The 16,364-nt window shown below is 36.7% G+C and overlaps 1 protein-coding gene across 1 annotated transcript in view; it reads right to left on the minus strand.

The window, feature by feature from the left end:
- Positions 1–16,364, minus strand: part of SUCLG2 (succinate-CoA ligase GDP-forming subunit beta) — a 106,075-nt gene that overhangs the window by 82,610 nt on the left and 7,101 nt on the right. The window contains exon 2 of the mRNA XM_079316882.1: positions 2,656–2,797. Coding sequence (XP_079173008.1) covers positions 2,656–2,797 — 142 coding nt within the window. The remainder of the gene's footprint in view (positions 1–2,655; positions 2,798–16,364) is intronic.

Raw genomic sequence — 16,364 nt, forward strand, 5'->3', positions numbered from 1 at the left:
TGGTAAATTTTGAAAGTATCTGAGAAAATTAACATTCAGCATGCATATTAATAAAAATAGAGAGAAACAGAGGAAATGAGCAAAGTGTAACAAAAGTGCTGATACTGGATAAAGGCAAACCCTTTCAAAAAGACATGCATTAACACCTTCCTGACAAGTGAAGACAGCAGCAAAAATCATCCAATCTCATCTCTTCCCATTGCATCAACAGGAAATCCAACAATAGCAAAACTGGTGAGCACAGGCCCTGCAGCAGTAAAGACAGCTCTGTCAGGCACAAAATAGTTGGTGAAATTGTGAGATTAAATTGTGAATTCCAGACTTTATGCAGACTTCCATGACAGAAATTCCTATCCCTTAGCTGTACCCCTTTATCACACACAGACCCACATGAGTGACGTAATGCTGTAAGATTATAAAGGAGAATTCTTGTTCTTGTATTTTTGAGGGCTATAGAAAGAATTTTCTTCCCAAGAAAAATACTGAACCTTTGATTTTCAAGCTTTGAGAACTTTATCCTATTTTTAATCTTTAAAATATGTTGGCAAGCACCTTTTTTGTTTGAAGAAGCCAAAGTGAAGGACAGCTGCAATGTGGCACACAGCACCTAAAACATGAAATTTTTGAGCAGGACTTGGGAGGAGAGGTTGGCCTCTCCCCACAATTTACTGCAGAGTGCCTGTCTATCAACAGCATCCCCAAACTGCCTTCACTGGTTATTTTATTTCATAATATTTTGTGCCTCCTGTAGGCTGAAGTTGCCTGTTTTCCCATAGCTTTTTACTCTGTGTGGTTGCATATTCAGCTGCAAATTGTGCAGATAAACCTGAGTGACAGAGACAATATTAATCTGAAGGATCATAAGGAACATAAACCCAGCAAAATCTTGAAGCATCAATGACCAGAGTAGCAAAACTGACATTCTTGATCCTTAGTCTTCAAAGTGCATGTTAGAAGTACAAGGACAGCACACCACCAGAATGATAACAAGGATGTTGTTAATTATTAAGTGGATCAATGGAGTGTCAGTCATTCCAACATGAAATAGATTCCACACCATAAACCACAATTCTTTCATGCTCTGTAGTGCACCATGGCTGAATGCAACCACAGTAAATGAAGAAAGATACCATAACTTCCACTTTCTGAAGTGCTAACAAGCCCACACAATTAAAATAAAATTCACCTGATAAAGTTGTATGAGCAAATGTTTTTTTGGTTCTGGATTTTACTTTTGGCTATTTAAATATTGTTTGTTTGCTTGTTTGTTTGTTTTTAACAGACACTTCTTGTGATTTGCAAAGCAAGCAAGCTACAGAGGTTATTTAAAATAAACTTAGCTTCATAAAACAGAGGAGGTTCACTGCCTTTAATGGAGTAATTTATATTTAAACAGTCATAGAGATCAAGAATAGCAATAGTTATTGCACAGGCCAATCCATTTATGAGTTCAATCATGAAGAGGAGAGTTTAAGTGCTGTAAGACTGGTGATAAACCTGCCACAGTTAGCATTCCTTGATTTTCTCAGACAACCAGAAATGAGGAAACATTCCAATTTTATGTGCTTTGCTTTTTGTCCAACTTTTCCATTTTGTACTGCTAAATGACCATAACACTTGCATTTTTTTTTTTTTTTCAGCTATATTTTCAAATATACTGATTGTCATAAGAAGGTTTTGGTCACTGAAAAATGTTTCACCTTAATGAAGTTCTAGAGATTGCACAAGCCATTATGCTAATGCTACTCAGCTACTTGAGCTCTGATGAGATCTTGGATGTAAGTTCTGTTAATTTACCTTCCAGTGTGCAAAATTGAAATGCATTTAACTAAGTGGCCTGTGCATTATGTAAAGCATAAACCAAAAAATCTTCCTGTTGCTACACAATTAGATGACAATAATGTCTGGCCTCTGGCATTTTGATGTGAGATATATTAACAAAAGCTAAATGAAAAGAGGAAAACTGTACAACTTTAAAAAGTAGAAAAATGATTTCAGTTAGAACAGATTGACAAAGTACTTCAACACTTTCTTTTTGAGAGAAAAGCTATTACATACATTCATTTTTGATCCACACTATCATCTTTTGTTCACCACATCAGAATGAGGATGTTGTCAAGAGAAACAAAATAAAGCTGCAGAATCAGGGTCTTCTCTGAGCCACTGTCACACCCTTTTGTGCTGGTAACTCAACTCACATTTTCTATTTTTTTATTTGGACACACACATTAACAAATATCGAAGCATCTTTTAAAATAGAGAGGCCTCAACCTTTTCCTTCCTTTGCTTTTAAATACACCAGATTTTCATCTGAAAACAGATTTTGACACAAGTTCATTTATTTCAGCTCCTTAAATTACATCAAGTATACAAAAAAAATTCCTCAGCAACTATTCATGACATTCTGAATTGTTATATGTTAATTACAGAATTCATGTTACATGCTGCATGCAAAACATTTGAGAAATAAAGTCTAAGTATTGCTATTATAAATTTGTTCATATATAAAATTAAGCATATATTTATGGTCTGGATGAAATATCAAAGCTTTCCAGTAAGCATGAATTGAAAGACTGTTTAAACTTATTAGAAAACAATTTATTTTCCAGATTGCTACTCATTGTAGCAGAGTCTTCCCATTATCAGTCAACTTACTCAGTCTCTGAGCAGCCTCCAGGGCATCATTTGCAGAATCAGCTACAAAGAATCTCTGAACTGTAACCCCATGGTCTGCCATTATTTTTTTGCTTTGGTACTCCTGCAGGTTGAGCCATCGTCTGGGGGTTAATTGAACAGCCTGGAAAAAACCAGAGGGGAAAATAACATAATGCTCATTAAGAAGAGTTCATGAGACAGCCCACTGAGCTCCTCCACCTTATGGTTCTCTCAAACCAGCAGTTAAACAACACCCAGAGAAAAGGTAAATACATATTGATTTACCTAAGTGCCTTTTCTTAACATTTGTGCATCCCAAGTACTCTGAACACTACAGATATTTTTTTAAAAGCTACACAAGGCTCACTTGGCCAGACAAAATGTCTTGCATTTAATATCAAGGCAAATTTGGCTTGAACTCCAAAGTCTATTTATGTTTTCATGTTATCCTCTGCTACAAAAATAGTAACAGACTCTTACATTAAAACAAATTCAGTTTCATGTTAAATATCCTTATTATACAACTTCTCATCTAATTCCTCCCTATAGAATTATTTCCAATGATTCTATGTGTTTGTTGAAGCATATCTGAGAAGAAAAACAACTGGCATGGAAATAGCATTATTCTGTAGGAAACTATACACTAATACTTGTATTTTCAGGGGTCTGCTGTCTCTATTTGTTGAGGACACCAGCACAGCCACATCAGCCAAGCCAGGCCAACAACAGCTGGAGAAAAGTTCCCTCCTCATTCCCAATATGCCAGTTTAGATGTCCCTGTGGGAATATAAATATATCTACAGCCCATGGGTACAAAGACACAGCTAAGACACCACACACACAAAGACTCCACATTTGCTTGTCCTGGCAGGAAACCTTGAGACACTACAGAAGTCACAGGATCTTTACTGAATGATTTTAAGAAAGGACATATTCTGCACACAGGCTAAATTGTTCCATACAAAAGCAATAATTAAGGGGCTGGAGCAGACTCCTGGCAATGGTATAATGGCAAAGGTGGAGCTGGCCTCTGGCAATGGTATAATCCCATTTTGTGCCAGCCAAAGATGCTTTTCCCACATAGAGACAAACTGCTCTCCTCCTGGCAGCCAGCCACAATCAGTCCTTGGCTTTTCCTGAAGTAAGGAGCACAGCATGCAAGACACTGCTATGTATTTAGAAGTGTTGGACAAAGAGGATTATTTGCTATACTAATACTTTCATCTCTAACAGCATGATAAAAAAAATTATTAACCAAATGTAAATTTATACTTTAAAACTTTAAACAAAAACCCTCCATGCTCAAGTCTTTCAATAACAGACCCTCTCACAATACTCAAGGTTTACAGGTTGAGTTGTCTCAAAAGCAAACTCCCATCTGTTCTATTCTCTTTGAAACACAGCACAAAAGACTGATGCATAAAGAAAACACAAAACCATCTTTTACAGTATATAACTGCATGTTTTCTGTAAAAGTGACTCCCACTGAACTTAAACAGTTACAAATAGCTCAGGATGACATTTTAAATCCTTTTATGCATAACCTGATTAACATATTTTAGAGGAACAAAATGGCATTGTCAGTTTGCTCTATGGCTATCTCTAATTCTACACATCTCACAGAAACCTCATATGATTTATATTCCTCCAAGCTCTTCATGGACAACATCTTATTACAGTTATGCAATACTTCAAATGTAGGGTCAAAATTTAAAGTCCCTTTCATAATTGTTGACATTTAATTTGTTTTCCTATTATAAATTCTCTGCTAAGCTCTAACAATTGTTATTTCAGGATCATTTTCACAAAGGAATTAACACTAGGGGCCAGGAGGAACCCTTTTGGTTTATCTAAAAATTTCTACAGGTCAGTAATACAGCTAATAAAATTTTGGTCACTGTTTTATAATTTAAGACCAAGTCTTCAAAACAGCTTTTATTCATAACTTAGAATAATCAGCTTCACATGGAGGTATCACTAAGCTGATCTACATCAAATAAATAAGAAGGCAAATATTGAAAAAAATTATTTCTGGGGAAGATTTTTGTGGCTGTTTCTGGAAATTGCATTAACCTCTGCTCCCAAATGCCCTCTCAGCACCTCATTTATGAGATAAAACAGCTTTTCAACTCAAAAATATAACTCAAAATGTCCCACAGAGATACTCCATTGAAGAGATGCTAAAAATCTTATTACATATGCATAAAGTGCAGGCATATACAAGCATGGGGGCACATGTTCTTTTATAAAACCTGGACAATTAATATGCAGATGTTATGACAATTTCTTTCCTAAATTATGATCCAGAAAAGTCTGAGGAACACACACCTTTTTCCCCTGCTATATTACATAATTCTAAGAGAGACCATCTTACTGAGTGCCAACTGAGGACTTTCAATCAAGTCTTTGCACAAAAGACCAACTCCTTGTTGTGAATGAACTGCTTGATAAAATTAATAAGTATCTGAAGTCTGTACCAGAAGCTCTGAAGAGCAAGGAACATGAAAAACCTGCTTTAAAGCACTTGCAGGGTACACACCATATGTCATGAGGACAGCAGGAAAACTAAAGCAGTTACAAGAGATGAAATAAAGCACAAGATTTGAATCTGTAAAGGTGATTGCTCTTTCAAGACCATCTTGAAAAAAAACCAAACAGCTGTGGACATGTATTTTAGGGTGAAGACAAAAAAAAAAAGTGACCATGAAATCTCAGAAATGTGAGTCTTTGAACCAATTTCCAGTCTAAGATAGTTTGGTTGCAATAAATCTGTATCTGAATTTATACAAGAAATCTTGAATCCCACCCTCCAAATACATTTACACCAAGCATTCTCAAAAATTTCAGGTGGGCTTCCAATGGCCTAAATTCTTGTGCATCATGAAATTTTAAGCATTCTACAGATAAATCCACACGTGAGACTGGCAGTAAGAGCACTAATGCACAAAGGTACAGCCTCAAAACTCTAGGGAAGTTTTGGGAGAAAGCTATTTCCCATAGACAGTATTCTACAGGCAGCCATAATCCAACCCTTCCCACTGGAAGTTATTAGAAGGAGACTTTAATCCAGCACAGAACACACCTCTGCCATCACATGTCTTTGCTTTACTTATTTTCCCATTTTACAGCTGTTTCATTGATTGCAGCAGCATCAAACAGCACTGTCAGATTTGCCAATTCAGTTCCAGCTCACAACAAAAACACATTAAAGAATTAGATGGTAAATAATCATCAGAAAAATAATCTCAATCTAAAAGTGGGAACAGGGGAGCAACTAAAAAAAAATCTAAAGCACAAGAAAGCAGAATCTGGCTTTTAGTAATTTCTGTTCATTATTCATTGTCATCACCTTCTATTCTCACCTTATCCCTGCTTGAATATTTTTATCTCTTCCCCCCACACATTAGTCAGAAAACATATCAGAAAACACCAAAGATCTCTGAAATCTTTCCAAGCAGCTCTGTCCCAGCAGACACCCAGTGTGTTCCAGAAGTTCAAGATGCATCAAGATGTGTTTCATCTGTCTCTTTATTGCAAGGCTGGACTGGAGTACAAGGATCTTGTCCCACCAGCCTGTGAAGAAGAGATTGGAAATTCTGTGTGGATTTTAGTGAACCCTGACTCTCTATGTGACATCTCATCTTTCATCTTCATAAGATAACAGACAAAGAGCCAGAAAATTTTCCACTGGTGGCATTTCTCTGTTATCCTTTCATATGGGAACTTTGTGTTGTGTATTGATGTACACATTGAAGATGCAGAGTGGCTCTTATTTGAGATTCAGATCTGCCTGGTCAATCAAAAGGTGTTGTTTATTTTTAAACCACAAATAAGATTTAAGAATAAATCAGTCTGTAAAACTGAGAAAATATTACTAGCAGCACATAGAAAATAAAATGTTGTTATATAAAATAATAAAGCTTTAAAGAGGAATTAAATTCATCCTAACAAGATATTTCTTAAGATTAAATTTCTAATGTAAGTGCTTATCAAAGAGATTAATACACTTAAATAAGGCTCTTTTACAACTGATAACATTTCCTGAGAGCCTGACAACAACATCAAAAATCCCAAAACTCAAGTAAGTGGAACAAAAGGCCTGAACTGAGCAGTAACATGAAGTGAGATGAAGGCAGAATTACTAAATCAAGTACAAATTTCAAACCAGATTTTCTCATCCTGGCTAGAATTATTTGGCAATTTCCAAAAGCACAAAGTATTGGTTGGGTTTCACCTCTAATCTCCCTTCCCTCTCCCTGATTTTTGTTAGCAGTCACACTAATGTGGAGTGTATAAGTATATAAAAGTATATAGAGTGAGGAGGATTTAGAAAACTGATGTTACTGGGAATTGTGTATTTTGTTCTGAACAAGCTTTCTGTCCAAACTTCCTTTTTTATATAGGCAGAGACCATATTTGGTCCCACAGCATGATTAAATGAATGGCACACACATCAAGAAATCAAATATTTCTTTTTGATCATCTTAACAGGGTCAGGTGTTGCAGAATTGTATCTGTGGCTTATGGACTACTGCTAGAGAAAAAATGGATTCTTCATATAACCTGCAAAACCCCTTTTTTACCACCTTTTTGTTTGGTGGGGTCTTTTTATAAAATGCTAAAGGCTCTGCATAAATAATGTATTTGGACAGCAGTTGCATTACTTTTCCACCATTCCACCTGCCAATTCTATAGCTGTCACATGATGAAAAAAAAAATTTGTATTATTTAAATAACAAGGGCTAAAAAAAAACCCTAGGAACCTAGTTAAATCGGAGGGGAACTAAAGTATACATTTTCTAGCAGAAATTTACTTCAATTAAAAAAAAAACCAAAACAAAACAAACCACAACCAAAAAACAAAACACCAACCCCTCCATCCCCCCAAAAACACCCAGATTTAGAAAACACTGCAGCAGAGACATTGTTGTTATATATGCAGTATTAACTGCTCTTTCAGATGAGCCACGAGGTACCTTTTGAGTGCTTGCTTTTGGAAAAAGGAAACACACACACATAAAAACAGAAGAAACTGTCTTAACACGTTCATCAAGAAGTTTGCAAGTTGCATGTTAACGACTTCAGCAAAACTCTGCTCCAAAAGAAATGTTCATATAAAATGTTCCACAAAACAGGAGCAGCATCAGCAAATCCAAACTCCACCAGAATATGTCACTGATCATTTCTTACCTGAACCTACATGCTCAGGATAAGGTTTTCTCATTCTTTGGCCTCTCTGGTAAAACTTTCAAGGCTGACTTTTTACAATAGAATAGAAAGAATCACTTAAGTCTCTTCTTTAACAAGTATATGAAGAAGCTGTCAAAAAGAATAACTGAAAGGTCAAGTCTGACAAACAGCTGAAGACTCAAATTATGCCCTCTACTACAAGTCAGTCCTATTGGTCTCAAAAAAATCAAGTTTTAAAAAAATTTAGTGCCATTTCAAGCCTCATTCCACAGGGAACTACCTTGGCTAACCATCCACAGCTACATATTTCACCTTATCAAGTCCAGTGCCCATGTGTAGATCATTTCCCTAAAAAACACCCTGAATATAAACATTTCGTTTTTCTTGGTAAGACTCTATTTTTGTAAAATGCCAAATGATACTAGCTTGGGGAAGAGATTCCAGTGTTAATCAACACTATTAAAGAAAACAAAACCACCACTAAGCAAATTTCTAGGATAATTGAACATCCCTTGACACACCTATATAATTTGAACAGCTCTACTGTTTTCATTAGCATAGCTTAATGCATTTTATTGCATAACTGTTAAAAGGAAGACACACTTTAACATCCAACATTCCCTTTTAATTCACAGTATTAATGGAAGCCAGTATTAATATCACAAAACTTGAAAGCAGTAAAGCTGGTCAAATAAATGCCCACTTCTTTCTTTCCCCTCTGTTGCTCCACTGAAGTCAAGTAGCTTTAACTGTGCTTAAAGATCTTTTGCCAGTATGAAACAGCTCTAGCAACAAAATTAGCTCTGCAGGAATGCAAATTCTGTGTCAAATATATAAAGTATCAGGTTTTATAAACTTGGATTTTATTGTAATGGTTATATTGGAAATAAGTCAATTGGGAAGAAAAACAGTGGTGTTTTTGAGGAGGTGAGATGTATTCTGTATCTGATTAAAAGGAGATGTATTTAGTGTATGTGATCAAAAATAAATGTCTGTCACCAAAAAAATCTATTTGCTTAGCCAACACATTCTACAGCATTCCAGTTTATTCAATTTGTGCACTCTGACCTGTAATACAATTCCAAGCACATATGAAGGAAAGCAGATACACAAAGATGACAGTAATGAAAGAGCAGAGCGTTCATCAATACGAGGCATGAACCTTTATTATATTTATTGACATGCAGTCTCTGTAAATGACAAAGATGTAGAAGTTTCTCTCAAAAAGAAACCATCAAAAATAAACTCAACTGAATACCCTCACATAAACCACTGCAGGTGTAGACATATTTTATTAGGTCATGTACTTAAAATATACCACATAGGCCACTGAAAACAAACCAAAGCACTTATTTCAGTTTGTTGGCAGTGCCCACAAAATGAGTAAGTAAACCCAACAAGAAACAAAAATTTAGCAAAGCAAGCACCACAACTAAGCAGAAGTTAATCACAAATATAAGTCATAAAAAACAAAAATATGCTCTGTAGGAAAACAAATCCTTCAGGCACAAAAGGAAATGTAAAGAGTTGTGGTAAGGCTGATGGGCTACAAGCTGTCCCATCGAGCCACACCACACATCCCCCTCTCTCCAGAGAGGGCCAGTGCTGCAAACCTGGGGGCACATTATGGAAAACAGCACACAAAATGTCCTTCCCAACTAATGTCCTGTTGGCTGCCACAAGCCAGCAATTTGAATCTTCCAAAGCAGGAGGCAGCATCCAGGCCATCCTGTTTAAAAGCCACAGAGGAAAGTGTCTTCCATCAGCATCCCAAATTGCCCACTTTAGCTGGGATGCCATATGGCAGCCAGGTCCCTTTGGTACCAGCGAGTCCAGCAGCCTCATCCAACACTGAGATTATGATCAAAGTCTCAATCTAGATCTCTGTGATATATTTACAAGGGATAAAATTGGTTCTGTGAGCTACTTTAGGAAGAAGTCTTGAATATTTCCCTGACAAAAACAGTTTCCATATTTTTGTTCAGGAATTGCTTATTTTTCAGTCTATATCAAAGCACCATAAGCAAACCAGGTGTTAAACAAGAGCATTTGGTTTTAAAATCTACAGATACAGCTGAAGACCTTTTAATGTGCCTTTACTTATTCTTACAAATGGGAATTCATTTTAACTGAGTTAAAACCAACACAGAAACTCTAGTTAACAGCTATACACCCTTTAGTTCCACATTTATTCCTGAAAACATAACACATGAAATATGTTGAGCATACAACAATACACACAAAAAATTAAAATCACATTTCCCAGTTTTCTAAAGGCTAAGGCATTTTGATCAATAAACTGCAGGGGTAATTTACTGTTTTATACCAATAAACCATATATTCACTTTTCAGAACAAGTGAGATCTGTCCATGCAACAAAGGTTTATGAAAGGTAACTTCAAATAAAATAAAGAACACATGTGAAGTATGGCCCTACTTTTTGTTTAGTAAATCTGGACTGCAGTTCTGGTGGCTAATTACTACAATTCCTAACATCTAGGATTCTTTAAAACAAGATGCCTGTATTAAATAACTAAATGGTTCTCTTCATATACTCAAGAAACACAGAAAAAGGAAATGGGGGTTTGTTTATAAAAGGAGCTCACGGTTACTATAATTATTAGGATTGCTATTGTTAAATTGTTTAAAAAATTGGACTTAAACAGTTGAGAGGGTAGCTAAGAGCTTGGAAAGCATACATTTTAAATATTCCAAGTTTAAAAACTTCAGAGGAGTGAAACACACCACCACCTCTGCTCAGAATCTCTCATGACTGAAAATGAGACTGCACTGCCTGCTGCAAACCAAGCCTGGGGAGGACAGTATGAAACGACCTGCTCAAGAGCTTTCCTCCTTCCAAAGCAATTACTCACAGTCACTGCAATTCACTGTCCAGAACAGCAACACTCCAGAAGAACTTCAGAAATCTAGTTTGAAACAACCACAGGATATTTGTTATTACTATATTAGGTGTTTGTGTCACCACTTAGTTCTAATAGATGCAATCAAAACAAGTGCTTAGTTAAATCTTCCCCTGAATACTTCCCCACAGTTCCAGGAAAAGCCAATTTCTCTTGTCAGACACTGCAAGATTCTTTTAAGAGGAGCCACTGGAAACCAGAGAGGAATCACAGTGCATCACAGCAGGAATAAAAAGATGGTGACAAACATGAAAGAAACAAAGAGAAGAGCTTTGTTAAACTAGGATCATGTCAATTTTAGAGAAGGAAGCTATTTTAACTGAAAAGCTAAAGAAAGTATACTTAGGCATCTCATTCTTTTTAGTTAAGAGAAATTACTTTTTTCCCATCACTAGGCAGCAGTGATTATTCTAACACAACCTAATAAAGAATATCAACCACAGACTACCTACCTGTAGGTAACAAAGCACACTAAACTAATTGATGCCAGTTGACATCACTCATCTGTTGAGAAACAGGCAGTCACCAATTACTAACAGAACAATAATTTGTTTGTTTAATGAATATGCTAATTTACTGAACTCTCATTAGACAGATACACAGGCAATATTGATGAGTTCCATAAGGCATTATAAAATATGGCTGAATTATTTCAAAGCAAATTAAAGCAGAAAATATTGTACCTATTTAATGGAATAATAAAAGCCTGGTAGTGAGCAAACTCTCTGGGTGAGCTCTCTGAAAAAGACACAATTTCTCAGAAGTGTATGGACCTAAACATCTACTGCTACTGATGCCTTGTTGGCACTACATGAAAACAGAGGCTAGAAAAAATTAAGGGAATAAAACCTGTCATATTTTTTGATATTTACACTCAATATCAAAATATTTTGATATTTTGATATTTACACTCAAAAATGGATGATGGGTCATGGGTTTTCACACTTCATAAGTTTGGTCCATTTGCATACTGGGGATTAATCTTCCAATTACAGCTTCAGGTAATGGAGCCATTTACTTCAAGTTTGCTCTCCCCCAGTTCTCTGTTTCCATCTCTCAGGTCAGAGGCAGTGAGGTGTCCTTGACTGCCAGGCTTAGTTAGAGAGGAATTGTGTCTGACCAAAATGGGGAAGCAGCAGCTCACACTCTATGTGGAGTTTAGAGCCATACACTAAAGAACTGCAGAGCTACAAATATATGAAAAATATAAAAGCTAAAATCCTGAGGCATCACTCCAGCTGGGAATTCAGCCCCAGGGATCTGGGTGCTCCTGGTGCCCACCTGGTGTGTGATGCCAGAGCTCTACAAACCCCTGCACAGGCAGGTGCTGAACCAGGACAGAAACTGTCCAGGGGATGCACTGAGCCCCCAGGGCTGAGGGACTCCCAGGGCACACTGGAGAACTCTGCATTTTCCACACAACCTGTTATTAATAAATCCTAAGTAAAAGCTGGTTCATCTGCAGATTTAGTGCAATGCGACACAGCCCTGGAAACAAAAGCAGTGATTAAATTTTCAATTCATAGTGCATTTTGCTTGTGTTGGGGCTGCATCTAGTTTCTCTTTTTCTCTCTTAATAATTTTAAGTTCCTAAATTAAGAAGGAAATAGAAATTGGTTTTTCACTCAAGAAAGGAACCACTACAAGCAGTATCTGTCAATTTGTAATCATTTATTCATACACAATTTAAATGAGAAACAATATTAAGTTCTCCTTCGAATTTCAGTTTTATCAAAGGAGTTTTATTTCAATAATACCTCAGAAATGAACAGAAATTTCTATCAAACAAACACCTATAAAATATCCTCTGCATGATACAGCCAAATAAGCCACATTTTCGCTTTTTAAGAAGAAAATACAAAGTCAGACACAAGGGGCTGCAGCAGGGAGCACTTTTAGGCAGAGTAGGAAGGTATGACATTTTTGTGTAATACAGGACAGTTCAAAGTAGCAAGATCCTGCAGAAACCAATTATAAAAAGAACAGTTTCAGCCTCAACCTGAGCAGCCTACCCAGAATGTTAAAATTAACCTGGGAAAGTGAATGATTTAACTAAAGAAATAAGCCTACTGGATTTGACCCCAAAGTCAAGTCATGAATCAAACTCCCTCACTCTCCCCCGATCTGCTCACTGAAGTGGGAGAACCTTCCCAAAACTCGCTCACTCACTGAACTGCCAACTTTCCAAGGTAATTGCATCTAAAAATATGTGACTCTACTGAAGTTTATTCACATTAAAATTAAAATGCCAGCATTACTGGGAGGGGGTTTAAACATTTAATTCACTACCCACTACCTCAAAATTAATTCATTAATAAATACATTAAATATTCATGAGGATTTACCTCTTCCACATGTCCCCTTCCACTAAAAGATATACTAAACTGCAATGACATATCAAGCAATATTGATTAGGAAACATATAATGATACTTCAACATTCCTCTTCATTTTTGACTCAGTGCTTTCTTTCTTCTCTCACTGGTGGAATCTCTCAGCTGGGAAAGAGGAACATCAGGAGTGTGTCCATCAGTTCTGAAGTGGCTGAATGCTGGCAAGGCTTTCTTTGCTTTATTTATCTCTTTCATTAAAGCCCACCTTCTAAATCTTTTCACAGTGGCTAACAGCAAACAGTAAAATTTGGCTGTGCTTTAAAAACTGTCACAGAAACAGAAAAGGATTTCAGAAGACAGCACCCACCTCTTTCACAATACTGATATTTATATTACAAAACCATATAGATTAGATTAAAAAAACAGAACAGCATCCATTAATGAGTCTTTCCCTTTAAACAAAACCATATCAATATGCACGTGAAAACCACAACATTTTATAAACATTTCAGTTTTATCTTGGATATTTTACAGAATTGCTGATGAAATGGTAATGACAGTGAATATACACAGGGTGGAAGTGGGACTGAAATTCTGACTGCATTCTTAACAAAATGTAAGACTCCCTTACCAGTTCTCCTGAATGTTCCTGTTTGCTGTCTACTGCAACAAACCTTTTTACTTCAAGGGTTTCTGAATGCCTGCCCTACTGTGTTCTTTTGGCTTGATCTTGTACTCCTCCTTGTCCTTTATAATCAGCCTGATTGCAAAGTGATTGATCCCAGGCTTTACCTCTGCCCTCTCCTGGGCAGGATGGAGCGTGGTGTGATGTTCTTTCACTGCAGAAAACACAAATGAAACTACACAATTCTCTTCCAATGTGCTTTTATCTCTTCCAATGTGCCTATATAAGTACAAACTCAGCTTTCTGATTTATCCTTCTGTTTACTTCTCATGCAAGCTAGCAGACACAAGAATGAACTTGAAGCAAGTCCTTCACTCATTGCAGATTTAAAGTCTCCAGTAACGATTACACTTTATAGACTTATTTACAGCTTGCTTACACTCAGGGATTTTGACAGCTATTCTGTAAATACACTCTCCTACCCACTAAGCTCCATTGTAAACTACCAGGAACATGCACAGGGTCACACTTGAGCTCCTTCTGTCATTCTTATTCTCCTTATCTCACAAAACCAGAATCTGAGCCCACATCCTCGTGCTCTACGAGGCAGATCCTAGCAGCCACTGCCTGGGTGATCCTTCTGAGTGGCTGCAGGTATGGTTTGTGAGGACTACAGTCCCCAAAAGTAAAAGAGGAGAGGATGGGAAGAGTGTCCTCTTAACAGTAAGACCCTGACCTCTCTTCCCCATTTTCCACACCTTGTTCAGCAGCTGTTTCAGTCAGGCTGCTACAGACTGACCTCCAAATACAGCAGGACATCACCAAATCCCTGACAGCTGCATTTTCCACAGGAAAAAAAAAAAAATTCCCAGGGAAATAAAATTTCTGCAAATTAAGTGACAGCACCCTCATGACCCTGAGAAATTCTGAGATGCATTTTGGTTAGTGTGGATAGGCTGCATGAGCAGGGCTGAGCACACCCCAACCCACAAACCTTCACCTGAACAGTGAGCCCTCAGCAGCTTCCAAAAACCCTGAAACAGGGCAGGTTCTTCTTCTGTGGGATTACATGGAAACTGTGTGGTTCAAGCAACATGCAGAAGGTCAGTCACATCACAAACAGGATGTCACAAAACAAAGCTGGCTGCCAAAACACCAAACTACCAAAGGGCTAAATGATGCCCTCTGTCCTTACTGCAGAAATTGTTGGCAAAATATTTTCTCCTTGCACATTAAAACCAAATTTCAGCCTAATAAAACAGTATTAAAATTAGTTATTGTACATCCACGTGTGCCCAAGGAGCAAGCATGTCTCCAGAAGCTTTACACCTCTGGAATTGATTTTCAGAGCCTTTGCTTGGGTAAAGGATGAACATGAATTCTCAGATTCAATTTCAGCTTTTGACAATGTTCTTGCTATCAGAAGTTCTGCTTTGCATTAGTAATTAATTTTAGTCAAATTATGTTCATTTTGCTTATTTCAAACTTCAAAGCTTTAAGAGAAGCATACTTTCCTGACCTAAAAAGTAAGGCTTTGAAGTATCTGACGAAAATAAACTCACTACCATACACAACTGCATAATAAGTTGCAGAAAATACTGTAACACATTCCCTGCCTAGGCAAATGAAAGAAGATTGTTGGTGATATGCACAACACATTCAAAAAGTGAAACATCTTCACACAAATCAGAAATATTATTTTATTTTAAGTATCTTGAGGGGAAATTTTATATTTTTGTTCTGGTCTTAGGTGTTTAATTTTCTAATTTTTTTACAAGATTAAAATGGTATTTTATGCAACTATGAAGAAATGCTCTAAATAGTACACATAGTCAGGGAAAAAATAATTCTATATACCACAAACACAAGACAAAGTAGCCACCACCATTTTTTTTCTCTCCTGTATGCAAATTCAGCTTTCTAAATTGTTATAAAATTCAAGGCATATTCAATAAGATGAACAGAAATGTTTCTGCATTCATATCTCAAGTAATCATATCTATCAAAGAAGTGTTTCACGCCTACCATACCCTGGAAGAATGCTTTTCAAGTGTTAGAAGTCGCTGATATTTTAAGAAAAACAGCGATAAAATGCCAATTTAGACAGTTTGAGCTCCATTTTTCATCACAGAGAAGGAAATATAAAACATAATCACAGCCTTTTTGTTCCAGTTCTTTAATATTGAAGCCAAATCATGATAATTTCCACGCTACCTGACTATGTCATCACAGAATATGACTTTGAGTACTAAGCAACATAACACTTCCAAGCAACAAAAATGCAAATGCCCATTGTAGTAAAATAAAGAAATACAGAAAAGTATCTACAGAAACAGTTTCACTGCATGCCTAAGTCATATCTGGTTTGTTAAACCAGTCCAGGATGGTCTGTAACAATTTTTTTTCCTGGAAGTAGCAAGAAAATAAAAGACTGGTGCCCATTTTTTGTTTCAATCTCAATGCTTCACACCCTTTATTGTTAATAAGTCTTGGTTTTAATTAGACCATTTGACTGACATGAAGCAAACTCTGAGAGACAAAGATTCAAGAGGCAGAGAGCCTTGGGCAGAGCTGGGGAGAAAGCAGAAACTGCCCAGAATAATCAGTGGAAGTCAGCCTTCAATAGGAAGCCAAACATTAG

The sequence above is a fragment of the Erithacus rubecula genome (genome assembly GCF_903797595.1).
Source record: "Erithacus rubecula genome assembly, chromosome: 13".
Classification (NCBI taxonomy): domain Eukaryota; kingdom Metazoa; phylum Chordata; class Aves; order Passeriformes; family Muscicapidae; genus Erithacus; species Erithacus rubecula.